At 32.6% G+C, this 22,428-nt stretch overlaps 2 protein-coding genes across 2 annotated transcripts; both read left to right on the top strand.

The window, feature by feature from the left end:
• The first annotated feature begins 334 nt into the window (after positions 1 to 334).
• On the top strand, positions 335 to 1,723 carry LOC136971558 (tigger transposable element-derived protein 1-like). Its single transcript, XM_067266016.1, has one exon. The coding sequence runs from the start codon at positions 335 to 337 to the stop codon at positions 1,721 to 1,723; it is 1,389 nt and encodes a 462-aa protein (XP_067122117.1).
• Positions 1,724 to 9,855: 8,132 nt separating this feature from the next.
• Positions 9,856 to 11,312, top strand: LOC136971577 (uncharacterized). Its single transcript, XM_067266044.1, has 4 exons — positions 9,856 to 9,949; positions 10,462 to 10,596; positions 10,666 to 10,701; positions 10,808 to 11,312. The coding sequence occupies exons 1-4, from the start codon at positions 9,856 to 9,858 to the stop codon at positions 10,969 to 10,971; spliced, it is 429 nt and encodes a 142-aa protein (XP_067122145.1). The 3' UTR covers positions 10,972 to 11,312.
• The last annotated feature ends 11,116 nt before the right edge of the window (positions 11,313 to 22,428 follow it).

Below are 22,428 nucleotides of genomic sequence, written 5' to 3'. Positions count from 1 at the left end.
CCATCTCTGGGAGGTCCCCTCACCACGGTCAGGAACCCACACCGAGAAGATAAATAAATTTAATACACCTGAGTATATATTAAGTTTTATTGAATTTATATTTAAAAATAATTACTTTAAAATTCACACAGATTTCTATCGCCAAAAAAATGGAATTTCTATGGGATCGGTCGTTGGACCAATTTCATTATTTTTTAGACAAAATGCCACTGAAACGATTATCGACTTCGGTGACTGATAAAAGAGATGCCGAAAATCAGTCACGCTAGGAACTAAACTAGAAGTATTAAGTCATATAGAAGCTGGAGAGAAAATTGTTGAAATTTGCAAAGCAATGGGACTTGCGAAATCTACCATTCGAACTATTCGCGACAAAAAAGAAGACATTAAAACATATTTGCAATCTGCTGCACCTTTAAATGTCTCAAGATTAACACGCCAAAAAAACTGGATTATGGAAAAAATGAAAGAACTATTAATTATATGGATTGAGGACAATAACAAATGGAGAATGCCAACAAGTCAAATGACTATCCAGGAAAAAGCTTTGAGTATTTTCGAAAATTTGAAGAATGGAGATACTGATGAAACTGCTGAAGATGTCACATTCCAAGCAAGCCGAGGATGGTTTGAAAAATTTAGAAATAGATTTAATTTGCATAATTTGAAAATGAAAGGTGAAGCAGCTAGTGCCAATGAGGCCGCATCTAAGGAATATCCCAACATTTTAAAGGGAATTATTGAAAGAGGTGGTTATAAACCTGAACAAGTGTTTAACGTAGACGAAACAGGGCTTTATTGGAAGCGAATGCCTGATCGCACATACATTTCAAAAACCAAAAAATCTGCGCCTGGTTATAAGGTGTCTAAAGAACGATTAACTTTGCTACTTGGTGCAAATGCCACAGGTGATTTTAAGCTAAAACCACTTTTAACATATTTGTGCGAAAATCCAAGGCCTCTTAAAAGAATAAATAAAAATCAATTACCCGTCTTATGGAGATCCAACAAGAAAGCTTGGATGACTAAAGCTACTTTTGAGGATTGGTTCAAAAATCACTTTTGTACAGAAGTGAAAAAATATTTGCGAGACAATAACTTAAGCAACAAGGCTTTGCTAATTTTGGATAATGCACCAGGGCATCCTACTAATTTATCCGAACTATCTAAAGATGTCATGATTGAGTACCTTCCAAAAAATACAACAGCTCTGATCCAACCAATGGATCGGGGTGCGATAGCCACTTTTAAGGCATATTACCTACGCCAAACTTTCCGACAACTTATAAAGGAAACCAATGGTAAATCTTCAATTAAAACATTTTGGAAAAACTATAACATCAAGGATGCTGTTGACAGCATCAGTGAATCATGGAAGGAATTAAAATTAACAACAATAAACCATGTTTGGAAAAAAATATGGCCAGAACGTGTAAAAAGTACTGATGCAGAAGTTAATTTCCTTCCTGAAATTAGGCAAAACATTTTGGATCTAGCACATGATCTCGGCTTTGAAGGTTTGAACGAACGTGATGTGGTTGATCTACTTGAAGCTGATAGGGAACCCCTTTCACATGAGGAACTCATTCAGTTGCAAGCAGAACCGGCATTTGATGAAGAGACAGAGCCTGTTGTATCCAAACAGCTAACATCAAAAAATTTGTCGAAAGCTTTTTCCTATTTCGAACAAGGAATAAACATCCTCCTTGAAAAACGATCTTGACGTCGAACGTAGCGCTAAAGTTTCTCGAGGAATTAACTCAGCCATTAGTTGTTATAAATCACTGAAGAACGAAATAGACAAGGCAGCAAGACAAACAACGTTAAACAATTTTTTTAAGCCAGGCCCATCCTTACCAGAGAAAAATGATGACAACAGTGATCTGCAGGTTACCATTTCTTCGTCGTCTTCAGATTAAAGCCATTTTAAAAAATTTGTTGCTTTTTGGAGTCAGTTATTATTTTATGTACAAAAGTATATACTTGTTATGTATGTATTTTTGATTTAAATGAAATAAAAAGATAAAATGCATTTTGATTGATAAACCATGTTACATATTTAACAAATTTGGAACCAATCCCATTGAACTTGTATGAATTTGTATTAGAATAATTGATTCCTTATACGGCTTTTCGCTTTGCGGCCAAGTTTCGTGGAACTTATCTAGGCCGTAAAGTGAGGTATGGGTGTACATAATATTGATAAAAGTGAAATATTACAACATAAAAATAATATATGTAATTTAAAAGAAGATATACATCAACCAAAGCTGAATATTATCGGGCCAGAAACGGCTATAATACTAATAATTTAATAGACAGTTTGGCATTAGGCGCCATCTCTTGATAAATTTAATAATTATAAATTTATTAAATAATTTAAATAATAATTTTAGAATTACTGGAAGAAAAGAATCGGCCTGAAGCGGGACTCGAATCTGCAACTCCTGCCCACTATACAGATGCGTTGCCAACCATGCTACCTGGACCTTCAGTCCAATCTCCTCTTCCAGCATATATAAGCTAACGATATAACCAAGGATGTTTGATTAGTAATATAAAAGAATAAAATTTATATCACAATTGCATTTAATTTAATAAAAAAGAAATAAATGGTTACTAGTTTTCTACCTGAAGTTGTAAAATCTACTGAATATTCATCAGTAGTTATTCTTCCTGATTTTCCAGTTTTATGAAGAGAGACTGTATGCCAGTGACCATCAGCAACTTTTCAAGAGGTATCTTGAACTTTAACAGTGTCAGATCCCAGATTTAATAATGAGAATGTGTAGCCATCTAGTAGTTCTAATGCAAAATAATTTCCTTCAGTATCACCATTATATAGAAGGATGGCATTTGGTTCATTAGTTCGAAACTTAAGATTTAAGCTACCACCACGTTTACTTTTCCAAGTGGGCAAAACCTATAAGAAATTGCAATATTTTTTTCAAAATAATAATATTTATTTTAAAATTAATATTATACTGTAGTAAATTTAAACAAAAATTAAATATTAAAAATTTTATTATATTAACTACATAAAATTTGTATTCTTAATCAATAAATATAAAATTTAAATTAATAAATCTTATCTTTTGTTTTGTAACTTTTTAATTTCAACTTTTTACAACAAAAAAAAAAGTAATGATAGAGATGGTGAATTAAGTTCTCCATATTGATAAACTTTATCATCAATATTGAGATTTAGTTAAAATATTTCATATAAACATAGGCTATTCTGTGAAATATGTACAGCCTACAGCTAAATTGCAGCTGAACTGAAAACATAACATTTCTATAACTGAGTCAAAGATATTAATCGAAAGATTTTTGAAGGTATATTAAATAATTAACACACAATAACAAAGCAGAAGTATTAAATCAATTCATTTCAAACTAAGATGATATCAAAATTTTCTTTGCATCAAGATACTGTAGATAAGAAAACTATAGATATAAGATAATTGCAAAGAATCCTTTGAACCTCAAAATTTTCTCTCGTCTTTTGTATCTTATTTTCAATATATTTTAAAAATAACTATGTTAAAAATTCATTGATTAATTCTGCTATATTTAAAGAATGTTAACATTTCTGGCCCAGTTAACAGGCCATCAGGTATAGACAACTATAAGTAGATGCAAGTGTTGGAAGAAAGATGAGATAGTTCCCAACAGAGTAAACAATGGAGATCTATCCAATCTTCCAACGCTTTCAACTTTCCGTGCCTGCAGATGGTCTAATAACCAGATTGAAAATGATAACATTCTTTAAACTTCACCCACTGTTAAAAAAAGGTTTATTGATCAATTCAGCAAGTAATCACAGTGGCTAGTTTAATCTTGTTAAATTAACTAAGGTCTGAAAACTATGATGATGCAATATAACCATCATTAATTATTCATAAGTAATACCTCTCAATTGTAATTGTATACATTTGCAATAGTACACTATGGCAATATATGAATACTGTGACTTAATTATTGTTTACAATTCTGAAAATGCTTTAAGAAAAACAATTTTTAAAAACTACAGTATATCATTCAAAAATAACTTCTAATAATAAAAATATATGTATATAATAAACCATATAATAATAATAATGATCCTGTGGTCACCACCTGATTGTGGTGGGAGAGCCCAGTAATTTTACTGATCCATAGGACAATGCAGGCTGGAGCACAAGCTCCTGGTAGGGACACCCATGCCAGTAAGGTCTATGGGGAGAAATGAAGCTAAGAGTGACCACACCCACATTCTGTAAAGATATTTATCGTGGTAGTAATCAGATCAAAGTGTGATGCCGGCTCGGACGTCACCCAAGTTAACAAGGTCTGCATTTGTAAGTTAGGCAGAGGCTCACGTTCGAAAAATAGGCCACAGTCTCCCTTGGTTACCGGTGGTGAAAGCAGCACCGGCCCAAGTATGGCTACTGCAATGCCCTCAACAGATGTGAGAAACCAACCCAGCCTTGGTGTTTCTGTGGCAATGCATCCACAGACAACAAAGGCAGGAAAACCACGCCAACGGATAAAATGGACAATAGAAATGAACGAGTTTCTCATCCGTACTTACTGCACCATCACAAAACTCAAAACAAACATGACAGCATACAGACAACAACTACACCATAGATTCACACAACAATATCCTCACCTCACTGTCACTGAACAAACGATTGTTGATCAAAAAAGAACAATTATACACAACAACCTTATCCCACAAACAACACTTGAACTTATCAAACAGGCTGCTGATCAAATACATCAACAGACAGAAACATTTAACATTAATGAAGATTGTGTAACCTGTCAGGATAATCCAGTAACAAGCACTGATTACAGCACACACACAACAACCACCACTATTAATACTACAGACACTTCCTCATCCACCACTGATAATGTAGACATAGATTTGTTAATACGCTCTCACTTATATTTCAGGAAACACTCACTAAATATACAGGCACAGATCCTACACAATGACCACAAATACCAAAAATAAACACATCAAAGGTAGTAGGAAAAACACTAAATTATGTAAACACTCACTTACTACCACACTACATTCATTCAATTTCTACACTCGCAGACATTCATACATTAGTTTATGCTGGGGCAGTCACAGTAGTGACACACCATGGACTGAAAGTACAATCACAGACAAATACACAGAAAACACAATTCTATCACAAGCCTGCCTGGCAGAAAAGAATAGAAACACAAATAAATGACATTAGACAGCAATTAGGCAGGCTGACACAATACACTAAAAACAACATAACACCCAAATTAAAGAAACAACGCAAACATTTTCAAGAAAATCAAAACACACACAAATCATGAACATCACAACACACACATTACAGAATACATTGATACACTAAAACAAACTCGCAGCCAAAGCACGTAGACTCAAACGATACAAAACCTGTACACTACAAAAACAACAAAATAAATTATTCACAATGAAAAACTCTTCTACAGACAAATCAGTACCAAAACAAACACTGATACACAGCACAGTGGCACACCAACAGAAGAAGAACTCACAACATATTGGTCTTCTCTTTGGTCCAGTGCTGTCACACACAATGCTGATGCAGGCTGGATTGAGGAGAATAGAAACTTGCACAACATACCAACTATGCCCTGTGCTGAAATAAACATACACAATGTCCACTACACTGTTAACAGAACACACAACTGGAAGACACCTGGTGCAGACAACATTCATAATTTCTGGTACAAAAAGTTTACATCACTGCACCAGGAACTAGCTAAACACCTAACACACATCATCATCAATCCATAAGACATGCCAAAATTTCTTACTCAGGGCATCACCTACATGAAACCTAAAAACAACAATACCACAGACCCCACACAATACAGACCAATTACATGTCTTCCAACACTCTACAAATTATTGACATCCTGCTATCGCAAACAAAATATACAAACATATTGAAGAACACGACATTCTAACAAAACAACAAAAAGATTGCCGTAGAAATCACAGGGGATGCAAAGAACAGTTACTCATAGATTCAGTCATTCTACGGCAAGCACACAAACAACACAGAAACATACACATGGCATATATAGACTACAGAAAAGCATTCGACAGTGTTCCATACAGTTGGCTGCTACATATTCTACACATGTACAAAATACATCCATCACTCCTTGCATTCTTTCAAAACACTATGCAGCACTGGAGAACAACACTACGTCTCAGGGTTAGTAACACTTCCATACAAACAAACCAAATTTTTATTAGGCGAGGAATTTTTCAAGGAGATTCCTTAAGTCCTCTCTGGTTCTGCTTAGCCCTGAACCCATTATCCAACATGTTAAACAACACGCAATATGGTTACAATATCAGACACGAAAAAACAACACAGTTTACACTGTCATATCTCATGTACATGGATGACACAAAACTTTATGCATCCACACAAAAACAACTTCAACTCCTACAAATCACACATTCATACACCAAGGACATACAAATGGACTTTGGCCTAGATAAATGCAAAACACTTCACATAGAAAAAGGAATCCCGAAGAAAGAAGATTTTGCATTTGGAAATGGAGACATTATTGAATTTATGGAAGAGGGCGAGTTCTACAAGTATTTAGGATTCCAACAAGCCAAACTAACAGAACATGCACAAATAAAGCAAAGATTAATTAAAGAATACCAAAGTAGGTTAAATGCTATTCTCAGAACACAGTTAAATGCAAAACACACAGTTAAAGCAATAAACACATATGTCATCCCAGTACTCACATATTCTTTTGGAGTTATACATTAGACTCACACAGATCTTGAGCAACTCCAAAGGAAAACAAGAACAACACTTACTAAGCATAAACAACATCATCCTAAATCCGCCACAGAAAGATTAACCCTTCCACGTAAAGATGGCGGACGTGGCCTGATTGACATAGTTAACCTTCACTACAAACAAATACACAGTCACTGCGAGAGTTTTTCTATAAAAAACAAGAAACATCACAATTACATAAAGCAGTAACTCTAGCAGACTCAAATAACACACCATTGAACTTACATTCACATCATATGGACACAACACAACATATAAAAAGCATAGACACCATTAAGCAATCGTGGGCTCGAAAGGCGCTCCATGGCAGGCATCCATACGACCTGGCCCAGGATTTTGTTGACAAAACTGCGTCGAACAGCTGGTTACCTCGGGGATGTCTCTTTGGGGATACTGAAAGATTCGTGATTGCCATACAGGATCAGGTCATAAATACTAAAAACTACAGAAAACACATACTCAAAGATACAACACTCACAGATGACATATGCAGAAAATGTCACATCATGCCAGAAACTATACAACACATCACTTCTGGTTGCAAGCTCTTGGCACAGACAGATTATTTACACAGACATAATCAAGTAGCAAATATAATACACCAAGAGCTTGCAAAGAAACACAAATTAGCAGACATCCACAAACCATACTACAAGTACAGTACATTTCACAGACAGTATTGGAAAACATCACGCACAAAATGTACGACGACAGAGCCATAAACACAGATAAAACAATTTACCACAACAGACGAGACAACACACTCATTGACAAACACAATAATATCACATACATTATAGACATATCCATTCCAAACACTCACAATATACAAAACGCATGCACTGAAAAAATCAGCAAGTACACAGAACTTGCCCAGGAAATAAGGCATCTGTGGAGGATGGATAGGATGCTTATTGTATCTGTTGTTCTCTCCTTTACAGGTGTCATACCACACACACTATACAAAAGCCTGGGTACATTACAATTGAATAGAAATACATATATCACACTACAGAAGGCCACTATATTGAATACATGTCATATTGTGAGGAAATTCCTGAATACAGACACACACACTGATACACTTCTTTAATTTTTGTTTTGGTCACTATGCCTTGACTTTGGTCTGGCATAGTACACAGCCACCGGTGTTAACCGAGTATATCTCACATAACCCAACACAATAATAATAAATGTCCATAACATCAATATTGATAAAATTAGAAAATAAAAAATGTGAACAATATAGTATACGGTTCATGTTGTCTGAAAATGTATTTCTTTATGATGCTATTTGATTACAGTTTGTAAACAGTAAAGATATATGATACTGTATTAGATTTTATTCTTGACCAATAAAATGACTTTTCAATATCATTTATCCAACAATAAGATCAAATATAAATGCAAACTTTTTTGATATCACTTAATATCCATACAATATATTATAATAATTTAATTAAGATTATAAGATTTAAGCTTCTCATTATGATGAAATTATCTTAATTATTTTAGAAATTTTAATCTCATTATTTCCAAATTGAAGAAATAAGTTGCTGTCCGAAATATTTCTTTTGCCTTTACATTGAAAATTTAAAAAATATAAAAACATTAAAAATGTAAAATTTTGTTCAGTATATTTTTCAAACATTTAAAATTTAGATTTTCATAAATTTGCAATTTTTATTAACTAAAACTTATATAGAATTAAGTAGGCCTTATACATTTTACTTATTTAAATATGCTATAAATACATTATCTTATTTGAATATTAAACAGAAATTTTAAAAAAAATGTTCAAATGTATAAATTTAGAAATTAAAAATAAAAAAACTGTAGACATAAATCTGCAGTTAGTTTAAATTAGGAAGCTTTTTACAAAATTACATTTGATTCTAAAATAGTGAAAAATAAAACAAATAAGAATTTTCAAATAGTAAACTAAAGCATAACTTAAATGGCTACAAAAAAAACAATTATTATTATTAAATTTTCTAGTTTATAAATTTTAATTAATAAAATGAAATAAAAATATAAAAACTAGTTTAGGTCACAAAGCTTTTAACCTTTAAATAAAATATGCTTCTTTTATTCCATTATCTGATAAAGTTTCTAAAAAATATTTCTTCTTCCTTTATGCATTTAATATAACAAAGTATATTTTTTATAACATTACAGTATATCAATTTTTTTCATAAATATACAGATAATTTCGTTTTTCTTACACAAATTTTGTCATAGTTAAGTAACTATTCATAGACGCTTGCAATATTAAATATATATATAAATATATTTTATATTGATTCATCTTTTCTGTATTTATTTCCCAGAGAAATCTAGATAAACTTCTGCTTTTTCATAATTCAGCAAAATAGAATTTAAAAAATTAAATTATATACGTAGTGAATAATATATTAAGAAAATATTTACCTTACTGTTATGCAGATTTTATAGTTCTTTACTAAATTATGATTTGTATTATTTAAAAAATGACTGTAGCAAAATTTTCTTACACTTTAAAACAAAATATACTTCAGAATACATTTTTCAATGTTAGATAACTTTTAGAAAAAAAAATCTATATTTTTTCATTGTTTTTACATTTTACTGATAAATTTTATTAAATAATTCTGTTTATATTTTAATAAGAATTGTTTGTAAGTAATTAATGTATTTACATATTTCCAAATATTTTAAAGTTAGTTGATTAATTAACAAACTTAAAAATTTGCTTTATTAGAATTCATTAGTTTACATTGAGAATCAGTTTCCAACAACCAAATCCATACAAAAGTGCTTTTATCTCTTGATAGGTTCAATTGTCCATCATCACGAGATGCAAAAAGTACTCTAGAAACTGTCCACATGTTTCTATATTCAACGATTGACTCAACGGTGAAAAACGATGTTTCTAAATAGACCGTTGAGATTAGTGACGTCAGCCCTGTTTCATCGTTGGACTCAATGACCTTAAACGCCGTTAAGTAGACAACGAACTAACATGGCAGCTTCCATGAAACAAGTAAACTTTTTGTACAGAAATTATCAATTCACTCTTGCTGTGGACAATGTAATAGCGGACAGATTATTGAAAGGTATATACAGTAGAGAGTCGAAAATCGGCATCAATTGGGGACTGGGGTTGTTCAGATTAGGGATTTGTTCCGATTACGGTCTATGTACGAAAAAATATATTAACCTGTCCGATGTTCAAATTTTTCTTCGTTGCGTGTCGCTTCCTGTTGAATTTTTCTCCGTTGCGTGTCGCTTCGCGTTTAATTTTCATCGATTTTAAGCCTAACGAAAATTTTTATAATAATAATCGAGGCTATCATATTGTTAAAAATTATTTCTTTATTTTGTACAAACAAAATAAATATATTGAAGAATATAAAAACATGAAAATTATACTTTAGAAGTAAATTTAGTATCAAAAACGTTCGATTCAGCACGATACAGTCCGACTGAAAATCGTGCCGATTATCGGGCGATTCAGATTACCAGGGTGCCGATTTTCGACTCTCTACTGTATACGATAAAACGTGATTGTACGATTACATTGGATAATTTGGTCAGTATTGAAATACTACGCTTTTTTTTTGTTCAGAGGCAAATTATCTCAATGAATTCTTTAAAAATTTGATTGGAACAGATATTTGGCCATCTTTAGGTTTGCCTAATGACTTAAATATTGAAGAAATCAAGCTTATTGAAGATAGATCTAATATAGAAAATGATACAGGTAAAAATTTTTTCCGAATAATATTTACATGAATTACTTTAGTTATTACTTTTTGTATTACATTAACAGGAAAGAAGGACCAAAATTATTCAACGAAGAAAAGAGGTAAGCATATGATTTAGCATCTGTCTTCCAGCTAATGAGCATGTCATAAAATCAGAAATAATTTTAGTTTAGCTATTCTTGACATTTTTTATTTCCAATTTTACAGATGTATGGACAGATGCCATGATTAAATTACTAATTTCAGAGAGATCGGTAATTGAGGAGCAGTTTGGAAAGCCAGGAAATAAAAAAAAATTATGGATAAAAATACAAGGGATAATGGAGTCACAAGGATATAATTTAACTGCAGAAGATTGTGACATGAAATGAAGAAATTTGGTGGCAACATACAGAAAATACAAAGATAGGGCTAGAAAGAGTAGTGAAGATTGTATCACCTGGCCATATTTTCAACTTTTAGATAAAAAAGTATGGTTATAAAACAAATATATCTCCTCCAGCAGAAACACTATTGTCTTCTCTTCCCAGCCCTATCTACTCCCAACAACCTTCACCTATTAACACATCAAATTCTTCTGAAAACTCTACTATTGCAACTACTACTAGTCACAATTCTCCCTCAGCCTCTAATGACCAAAATAATACTCCACATCCAAAAAAACCAAAACTGTCAAAAGAACCTCCAGCATGGTTTAAGAAATATGTTGAAAATAAGAAAAAAGAAGATAAAGAAAGAGATGTTGGAGGGAATTCCAAAAGGTGGAAGAAGAGAAACTTAGTTATGAAAAAATTATTAGAAATATTGAAAAAATAACTGAAATGCTTTTATGTACATATTTTTTATACAAAATAAATATATATATTGTTTATAACTATAACTTTGATTTATTCTTTAATTTGTGGATTATCTAGAAATAAACTTTAGATAGAAGTTTTAGGGAGGTTTCAGTATATTCAATTTCTTAGGCCGTGACTCCACTAGCGTAAAAACGGCCGTAAAAGCTTTTAATCACGTGACCTATTTGCGTTTGCGCTCGGATTGCGCTGGAGGTCCAGCTAGCAAAGCTTTTTACGGCAATGGTACTATTACGGTTGTATACATAATATATCGATATAAAGATAATGCTTACATTGTACGAGTTTTTTTCTGTACTATAGTTACAAATGTAGTAAAAATAATATCTTTACTTTCATATATTAACTTTTATTATTGTATTTTTAAGATAATATACAGCACTTATAAGCTTAGCTTTTTTATTATATACTCCTCTAAATGAAGGATTTTCCTTTGGCCGTCCATATCTCGTGTTTTAGGCATTCATTATTATAAATCGGGATACCTCTTGTCGTAGCTATATGAATACTTTCAGATGTTTTCGATAAATCTTTCCGGATCTATTCTAGTTCTTTTCCGAGTAGCCACGAGAAAACGTACACAAAAGCTTGTTTTCCGCCATTTTTGCACTGTCACAATGACCTAGATTTCACTGACTTCTGACTGGTGGATGGTACCGTTTTACAGCAGTATTCGCTTCTAAAGTTGAACACTGCTCAACTGCTCTTTTACGTTGGTTTTACAACCTGCTTAGACACAAAATATCATGGTCACCTGATTAAAAGCTTTTATGACCATTTTTACACTAGTGAAGTCACGGCCTTAGTTATTATTACTGGTTCTTGGTATTATATGTATATTTTTAAGTTTGTACATTAAATATAAGATGAAGTGTGTTTTACCAACATTGCAAAGGCTCATGGACAGTATCTTTTGATAAAACACTTTTTCCTGTAGATTCAATAGATTTCAGCCAGTATAGAGATAAACATAGTTGATTTAGATTATTTTAAACATTTATTCTATAAGATTTATATTGTAATGTTTGTAAATCACATAATTCATAAGAAGTTACCGATTACATATACCAATAAATATTTTATTAATGTAGTGTTTATCTGTTTGACAAACTCAGGGCAAGTAGACAAAGATTACAATTTCATTTACTCTCATTATATAAGAGTAAGTTTTATTACATTATCTTACATTACAGAAACCTACATGTTAATTATTATATATAACAATTCTAATACATAAGAGAAATTTGTTTGCTAAATTTATTTTTACTGGCAAATTGTTAATATATCTATTAGCAATATGTTCTCTTTTTTTTACTGCATCATCTCTATTCACTTCTGGTCTTTGAGTAACATTTCCAGAGACAGCTGCATTCCAAGATGATGCAGAATCACAATTATCAAATACATCTATGAATTTATCATTTTCTAATATACATAAATTTTGTAGAATACAGGCTGTTACAATAACTTTTGGGAATTCGATCAACTCAAAACAAACAAATAGTTTAGTCTTCTAAATCGCCCAAATAATTGTCCAAATGCTTGTTCAATGATGACTCTGCTCAAACTTAAAATTTGATTAAAAAGTTTCTCTTTCCTTGTCAAATGACCATTGTCTTTATATGGTACCATCATATTTAAAGAAAGTGGATAAGGTCCATCTCCAAGGAGATGGGCCCCTTCTGGAATCATACGACAGGGCTTCACACAGGGTGAGTTGCTACAAACTCTGCAATCATGAGAAGATCCCAGCCACCCTGTAAACACATCCATAAACAATAATTTAGAGTCACATACTGCTTGGAGAATTACGGATGTATATTGCTTTCTATTAAAATATGCATTTTTTGGTGCTTTTGGGGCTGATATTGATATATGGGCTTCATCTATGCATCCAATTACATCCAGAAAGCTTATATCTCATAAGGTCTCAGTTCCTTATGGTGCTTTTAGCTTTTTTGCCTTTAGGCCAAACAATAATTTTAGACCTTAACAAAGAGACAGTTTTAATAAAATATACAAATTCTCTATAGGCATGTCTTCTTATTCCAAATCTCTCCACGACCCCATGAAACAACACCTGATTGCCTAACAACCATAGTGACATCAACACAATTGTTTATAGTGATGTTTCTCTTAGTCCTGTTTGACCAGGGCCAGTCCTTTCTTCAGGAAGCTGTTCCATTAACCTCTAAAATATCATATTATAGTATAACACAATTATTTATTTTTAAACTTTAATAAAAAGCTAAAAAAGCCAAATAAAGCAATTTTTCTGTAGATAGTTACTACAGCTAACAATTCTTAGCAGAGACTTACTTTGACAGTGCTTCTAGAAAGACGAAAATGAGACTTCAAGTCCATTTCACTGTATCTGGGAACAATATTTTCGACATAGCCTTCTATTTTGGCCTTCTTCGATTTTTCTACTGCAGCAGCATACAGAAATGGAATAACTTCACTATCTTTTTTAGATTTTAAAAACATCTCATAACCCCCCTCTACTCTCAGAAATACTATTTAATAAAACAGTCATAATCGCCACCTTCTCATTAGTTAAGTCAGCCATCTTGAAAAGCAACCTCTCAACGAAAGCATTTTTTTTTCCTACAAAACATGACGTCAGATCGTTCAACAGAGGGACTCAACAGAAAATCACCGTTGAGTCATCCATTGAATTTAGAAATGTACAGTGTAAATTAGCTCCAATAAAATACTTTTTAAGTTCATTAAAAATATGAGATTTTATTCATTTATTGTTATTAAAGTAAATATTCCTCTGATAAAACTTAATATAACTGTATGAAAATATAATTTTCACACAGATTTTATATTTTTATTTAAAAAAAGACATTAGAGACAATTTCAAAATCCTAATGATTATCTTTGATGTTCTATACTGTACAATAGGATAAATTTTGCAATTAATGGAAAATAATTAACTTATCTAATCAAATTTTTTGTTAAATTAACTTGAACTGAATACTTTATCATTAAATGGCAGAGTTTTAACTACTATTCAATTATTGATGAGAAAAACATTCCAATTATGGCATTGGAAAATAAGTTTTTGCAGCAATGTCTACATCACAGATAATATTAAATTTCAATAAATTGTCCAAAATTAAACCATATGAATTACTACTAAATCTAATTATAATTAAATTCATTTCTTCCTCACAAGTTTAGGCCAAAATAGCTGTTCTAAGTTTTCTAACATCCATTAAAATAAGTTCTCCCATAGTAAATCACAAGTCGGAATTATCGAATGAATCATGAATTACAGAGAGAGCTAAACATATACTTAAAAATGATTATTTAAAAATATATTTGTGCAGAATTATTAGCAAGTTTATTAAAAATCATACAAATCGATGAAAATGAGAATAGTGAATTCAGTTATTTAGCGACTCGAGCTGTCATGAGCATGCGCAACTGTCCAGCGCCATCTTTGTGACTTGTTTACGTTTTGTGTGTGTTCACGTGCGCTTTAACTGGAGTCCTTGTGTTGTTTTTTTTCATTGCGAATATCACTATGGTGATTTGTTGTGTAATTGGGTGTAATGCTAGTTCACTCAAGAACAAAGGAACATCATTTTTTAAAATTCCCAGCATTATTTGTCATCAAGGATTCCAAACTGAGGAGCTTTCACGACGAAGGCAAACTGCATGGCTCTCGAGAATTAACCGGAAAAATTTCGTTACGAATAAAGTGAATATCAAAACAAGAGTTTGTCACAAACATTTCATTTTAATATTTATGTTAATAAACACTAAGTTATATTTTAAAACCTAAAAGTGTTTACTGATTTGCTTATATTAATTTAGTTAGGTATAGTGCATTTATAAACGAATAACTAATGTAATTTCAGGCTTTAGCTAGTGCAAACTTATAAACATTACACGTTAAAACTAAAAGCAAATAGGCTTATTATATGCTAGTTTCAACTAGAAAATAAAGGTCCTGAACAATTTGAATTTAAAAATTTCCACAGCTATTTTTAATTAGACTTTTACTTTCAGACAAAAATTCTTAGTTAAGAAATACGTAAAAACACAAGTTTAAACAAACAAAAGAAAACATATCTTTCCAAGTAATATTACTTTGCTGTTATTCATTTCTTTTACTTTTATATCAGGAGAAACCCAGCCACTTGTTAAATAGTTATGGGCCTCTAAAGATTTATAAGCTTTCATTTGTGACAGGGTGTAGAAATTTGTTGTCAAAACCAAATAGTTTATATCACCAAATTCTACTTTCGGCCACAACTCTAGATCTACGATGAAGTCTGATAAACTGGCTTCGTATGGATCGCCTTGACATAACGAAATTTTCTCTTCGTACAGAGCTGCATCTCGTCCTGTTAGACTGCTAGAATAGCCCGCAAGAAAAGAATCTTTTTTAACTTAATCCATGATAATAGAACTGCAGTATTTTTGTACATTTAAACTAAAAAAAGACGTCGAACAACAGACCATGTGCAAGCTAAGCGAGCAAAAACTACCACAAAAATGGCGAATGGGTGGAGCAAACGTGTGTTTTATCACGTGACATGCGACCTTGAAACCTCTCTATTAATGCTAAGTAATATCGTAGATTCTGTTGTTCTGTACAAATTGGCACCAATTTCAACGTCCTATCTCTTCATCATCAAAAATTTTACTGCCCAAATGCTGCACTGTGTTGCCATTTTTATTTTCATGTGAAACTACTACCCTCCCCACGCAGAGCACAGCCCTACTAACCACCATTTTAAATATGGACATAAAACTTCTATCCGACAAAATTTAAATCGTGAGGCTATCATTTATAGTTCACGATATATAAGAACAACAAATTTTGACATTTGTTTGGTCGCTTGTTATCGTAAACCTCCTTATACCGAACCGAATTTAAAGACATGTTCGGATCAAAAGAGAGTGAGAGTGACAGACAAATTCTGCAGTATTTGTGGGTTCCCTGACTTTCAGGTCTGTACGGACCCTGTATATGAAAGGGATTTTTGTTTCCTATAACTTAACAACACAGCGGCAGTTGTGGTTTTGAGTCCTGCTCAGGCCGAGTATTTTCTTCCAGAAAAATTCTAATTCGATAGTTCGGCAGATCATCTGGCTTTAAAAGTATTTTTGATTGGTTCCACACCTTCCTAATTAAGCATGTGGAAATGACCAAAAAAGTGAGATAATGACTTAAAAAGTGAGAAAAGGGAGGATACTTCAGAAAGGTGAATACAAGTGAGAAAAGTGAGCAACTCCAAGGCCTGCTTAAACTGTGACAATTTTAGTAGTGGTAACGTATTATTTAACATTTTGACACACTATAATTTTGTTTGTATTACACATTAAAAAGTAAGTTTGTATTTAGATTTTACAATATTTATTTTATTTAATTTAATCAATTTGCAGGCATTTGTGTCACCCCACAATGATACACTTTTTATTACTCACTAGGCCTAGTATCAATTTCCACGCAGTGATATTTCATCATTATTTTAACTCAAAATTAATTTGCAAATGCACTTATGCTTATAAGGAGAACCAGGGAGGTTGTCATCACAGATTTCAATGAAATTTTGTTTACTTGTAGTATTTCCTCGTACAGTAAGACCTCGCTTAATGTGGAGGATGCGTTCCTAGATCACAAAGTGCTAAATAAAACAGCGTTAAACAAGGTCATTTTAACATAGAATAAATAGAGATAGGGAAACACGCAACCAAAAATTTCTGTATGAGAAACCTGCTGTAAAACCTCTTCTTTTATACACATTGTAGGTGTCACTACTGCCACCTGCCTTGCATCAATGCGTTGAAAAGCTAATCATTCGCATATCACAGCATGTTTTATGTTACGCAAATTTCATGTGTGTGGCATGCCGCCTTCCTGGTATAGCAATTTCAATAACCAGTAGTATATAAGAATCTACATTACATTATAATCACATTTTGTATTGTTTATGTATTTTGTAAATATGCAGAGATCAAATTAAAATAATAATAAATTTTCAATGACTTTAAAAATTGTACATAAATTCAATGACAATAAGATTAAATTATAAATGTAAAAAATTTTTATCTCATACGAGATTCAAACCCACATATTAACATTCTTTATGAAATGCCTAACTAATCATGCCACACCATGAACATATGAATGATGCTTCTCCATAGGTATTAATAGTTCTAGAAAAACTTTAATTGTGATTTTCTGAGAATTTAAGTACAAATAAATACTACGTATCAACAAAATTTCTTTAAAACTGGTGATGACAACCTCCTTTGTTTCCCTTTTTAGATATGGATCAGTGTTTGAAAACCATTACAGTAGAATAGTTGAAATACAAAGTTTTGCAAAGCCAGAAATAAAAAATTTGGCTGTACTATAGATTGCCACTATGGAATTTCAGGACTTTGAGTATATATTTGAACTTGGGGTTCAATGGTACCCTACTTTTTGACAAGAGACAAAAAATAAGAAAGTTAGCATATTTACAATTTCTTGCCTTTCACAATGCATTCAACACCATTTTAGTTTTCCACTAGGTAGCATTTGACTGTTCGTGCTCCCGACAGACCTTTCGGAGGGGAGCCGCCAGCAGGCCGCAGAGTGTTTAACATCACTAGTTATTGATTCAAGGTAGTTCTGCGGCAAGTGACATGACTCCCAATCACAATAGCTGGAAACTTAATCCAGGATTTTGAGGACTTACGTCCTTGAATATCGAATCCACTGTAAAAAAATAGAAGAGTTAGTGATTCACCCTTTACTACTCACATAACCTAGGTCATGTTTCTCATGTATTCCAAGGCCATACTGTCGTGCGACCAAAGTGGCGAGCAAAGCAAGCCACGAGGCTGCAGCTCCCCCATAGAGTTAGTGGAACTGAGTTGAGTGCCACCTGTACGCAGGCAAAACAAACTGCTTCGGGAAAACACGTGCATCTTTGGGTTGGATACATACTGAAACAATGTGCTTGTTTTCTTCCTGTGATAATGAACCACAGCTTCTGCCACACAAAACTTCAAAAAATAACTGTAGTGTGGTTGGTTGTAGCGTTTCTATATTACTGTGCAGCCAGGTACAAAGTTAACCAGTAATGTGCAATAGTACAGTACAGCATCATTTATCCGAAAGCCAGTCAACCAAAACGTTGGTTAACTGAAAGCTTTCCAGTCAGACTGTGACATGCTGAATCGAACGTTTTTGATACTAGATTAACTTCTAAAGTATAGTTTTTTTGTTTTTATATTTTTCAATATATTAATTTTGTTTGTACAAAATAAAGAAATAACTTTTAACAATACAATAGCCTCGATTATTATTATAAAAATTTTCGTTAGGCTTAAAAATCGACGAAAATTCAACACGAAGCGACACGCAATGGAGAAAAATTTCAACATCAGATAGGTTAATATATTTTTCATACATAATCGGTTATCCGAACAACCCCAGTCCCCAATTGATTTGGATAAACAATGCTCTACTCTATTTTTTTAAACATTGATATTAATATCGATAATACGACATACGTATGTGCAGACTCAATACATTAAGTCAAAATGATCTACAGTCACTTCAAGTTACGATCACCTCGACTAACAACAAAAAAAATTTTTTAAATGTATCAACTTTTTATAGTTTTTGTCAAATTTAATACACTCAAACCTGTTTTTGTGCGGTCTTTTTTTTTTGTGAGATTTTTTATATGTGCAATGTGTTTTCTGCAATTATTTTTGGTGCAGTATACCAATTTGAGTGAAATTCATATACCGCACACACAAAAAATCACACAAAACAAATCGCACAAAAAAAGACCGCACAAAAACAGGTTTGAGTGTATATCAAATACACATATATCTTGCAATTGATTGTATCATCTTTAGTTTTGTTCTGCAGTTAGTTACCCTTTGCGTGTGCCTGTGTAAAATGATTAACTGTTTTGTTGTCAAGTACAGTCACTTCTCAACTTACAACCATTTCGACTTACGTCTGAAGTTGCAGAAACAAACCCTGTCCATAAGTCGAGAAGTGATTGTATTGACTAATGAAGGCATTACTTTGACCGTAAATTGAATGTATGTATATATTATATATTATTTTTAAATATATATTTATAAATAATATATAAATTTATAATTTATCAAATTTCTATTTATTAAAATATATATAGTGTTACATGTAACATATAAAATTCATACAGGATAAATTCATATATTGCAAGAACACTAATATTCCTCAACATCAATCAAATGAACAAAATGTTGAAACAAAACCTAATGAACATGAAGTACAGGTAACCCCATATAACATGAAAGTTATGTTCCAAAAAATTGCTGTGTTATGCAAATCCATGTTATACGAAACAAAGAACTAGTACAAAAAGAGGGGTTAGGTTCCAAAAATTAAAAAACATCCTATTATATTTTCATAATTAAGATAAATATTTTTATTAAAATTTTCTTAAGTGATACATAATAATATAAATTAAACAAAACCAAAAGTAGAAGCGTCGAAATCTGGCAACATTGTAACAAGTTTCGAGACAGACCACGTGTATCAACAGAAGGCAGGAAAAGAAAACTTACATACTGTACTTAAGTACTAACAGTTCACAAAAATTATGCAGGAAAATCTAATAGTACATATGTACTCAAATGAAAAATGTCAAATGAGGTATCTTTTGCACTTAAAAGCTTTATCATGTTTATTAAACTGTTCTACAGGAATTTCCATAATTTCAAATTAGATAAAGTTCGCTTTTAATAGTTTTTATTACATTTCATGTTGTACAAGGGTTTTACCCAATTCTTGAACCATGTTAGAGTGAATCCATGCTATAAAAGCACTGTGTTATATGGGGATGTTCCCAATTCTCAAACTGTGTTAAAGTGAATCTGTGCTATCGAAGTGCAGTGTTATACGGGGGTTACCTGTACTAAACTTTAAAATTATCACATTGAAAAATCACTAATAAGATCATCATCAGAATCTTCCTCACTAGAATGTTTTTGTATGGTTGAAGCAGATGATGGTTTCCAAGTGTAACATTTTATCATTGTTGCTTTTAAGTAACTCCTTTGCTAATAACAGTGCTTCACAGGAATCGGTAAGAGCTTGATTTTGTAGTTTAGTTTTTATTAAATTTAATTGCAAAAAAAATACATTCAACTGCTGCACTTGAATGAGAAAGCAATAAAAACATCTATTTACTGCCAAAGTAAAAAAATATAGAAGAAAAATGAATGTTTAGAAAGGTACTAAATTGAAAGGAAAGGTATTAGGATTTCATGAATGGTACTAGGAAAATGGTGTTGAGTATCTTGGTACTGAAACAAGTAAAAAGGTACTAGATTAGTACAAAAGTACTAGGTGGAACAACACTGGTGCTGCATTTGTAGCCCAAGATTTGTAGCCCTGCATTCTGTTACCTGGCATCGCTGCTACAGGCACCTTGATCTAGTTTTGCTGTTCCTTCCACTAGCTTTATAGGCTAAAACTTATACCTCATTCGAACCGAGCGTTTCAATCTAGATTGTGACCAAGGTCAGTGACTAGGTTTTGGTGCAACCTCCCTCGACCGAAATGATATTCAATTGCGATCGACTCGAGAGTTCCTGAAACTAGATCCAGTCATAAGAGAGATCCCACAATCCAACACGTGCAAGAAAATACAAGATGGCTGCGGAACACGTGTCAGGCTACCAACAGAGAAATAAAAAAAGATACCATATTTAGAGAGACGATGACATCTGTCTATTATTAGATATATGGCAAGAAAAAGTACTGTATTTATTTCTAACCAAAACTTCTATTTTGTTTGTTGGTGTTTGTGACTTACTGCCTAGTTATGTTAGTTTTATCATTGCATGTAATAGCCGAGTTCTCGAGTGGACTGCATGTGCGAACAGCACGACATTCAATTGGCAACAGTCGCAATCCAGATTGTAGGTAAATCAAGATCAAAGTGAGTCGTGGATTGTGTGCTAACGTAGTATTACACTCCAGGCAAATCCTGTTTGAACCACTGATGTATCCAATCTCGTAATTCACTGTAGGTCCAGTTATCGATGGTTTTGAGGTAGACAATTTTAATTTAACCTGTCGTCATACACGTGCGCAGTCAAATAGAAATTACGCGCTCTCAGTCAATTCAGCACCAATTTAAAAAATTAATTAATGAAAATTTAGTGTCTAAAAACGGGTATTTTCACTTTAATCCAGTTTAAGTATCTACATACAATTGTGGAACACCGGGGATGTAAACCACACTTTCGGGAACCTTTTTCCGATGTTGGATGCAAAACGAAAATCTTATTTATTTTATTATCTATTATTTAGAAACTTATTATTTTTCATATAACACAAAACTGGCAAGGAGACACTTAGCACAGGCTTCAGTACAGATACACAGCTGGATGACCTTGAGAACAGCTGATTGTAAACTTTTCGCGGGATGTTCCAAACAACGCCAGAGAGGGTGTAAGTTTTCTACACACGTCTGAACTAGTTACTGTAAATACTCTAATGTATTTCATTATTTTCTAATAATTTTTAAATCAGTTTCTTCTTACTACTTATATGCTAAGCCTAATCTCATTAACGGGTTTTAAGCCGGACCAGAAAATGATGTAAAATGTTTTAACATGTTGCTGTTTACACGTTCTAAACACAGTACACAAATTATTTATAACACAACAACAACACTATTTGTAATTTATTTTCAACACTAGTGAGTAACACTCAGGCACCCGACAATTAATAAAGGCACAACACTGGTTCTTTGCCAGCCACACAGCCACACACTCCGGTCAGCACTGCTACCCTCTCTCGTCAGCACTGCTCGGCCACACCAAAGGGAAAGCACAATTTTTCCTTCTCTAGGCAGGAAGACCTCTCCCCGCATTCCCAAGTCTATAGTTACACAACACACCTGACACATGTGACAGAGCTGTGGACTGTACATCAACACTACA

This window comes from Centruroides vittatus, unplaced genomic scaffold, assembly GCF_030686945.1.
Source record: "Centruroides vittatus isolate TY-2023 unplaced genomic scaffold, ASM3068694v2 contig_2604, whole genome shotgun sequence".
NCBI classification, from domain to species: Eukaryota; Metazoa; Arthropoda; class Arachnida; order Scorpiones; family Buthidae; genus Centruroides; species Centruroides vittatus.
This window is presented reverse-complemented; position numbering and strand designations above follow the sequence as displayed.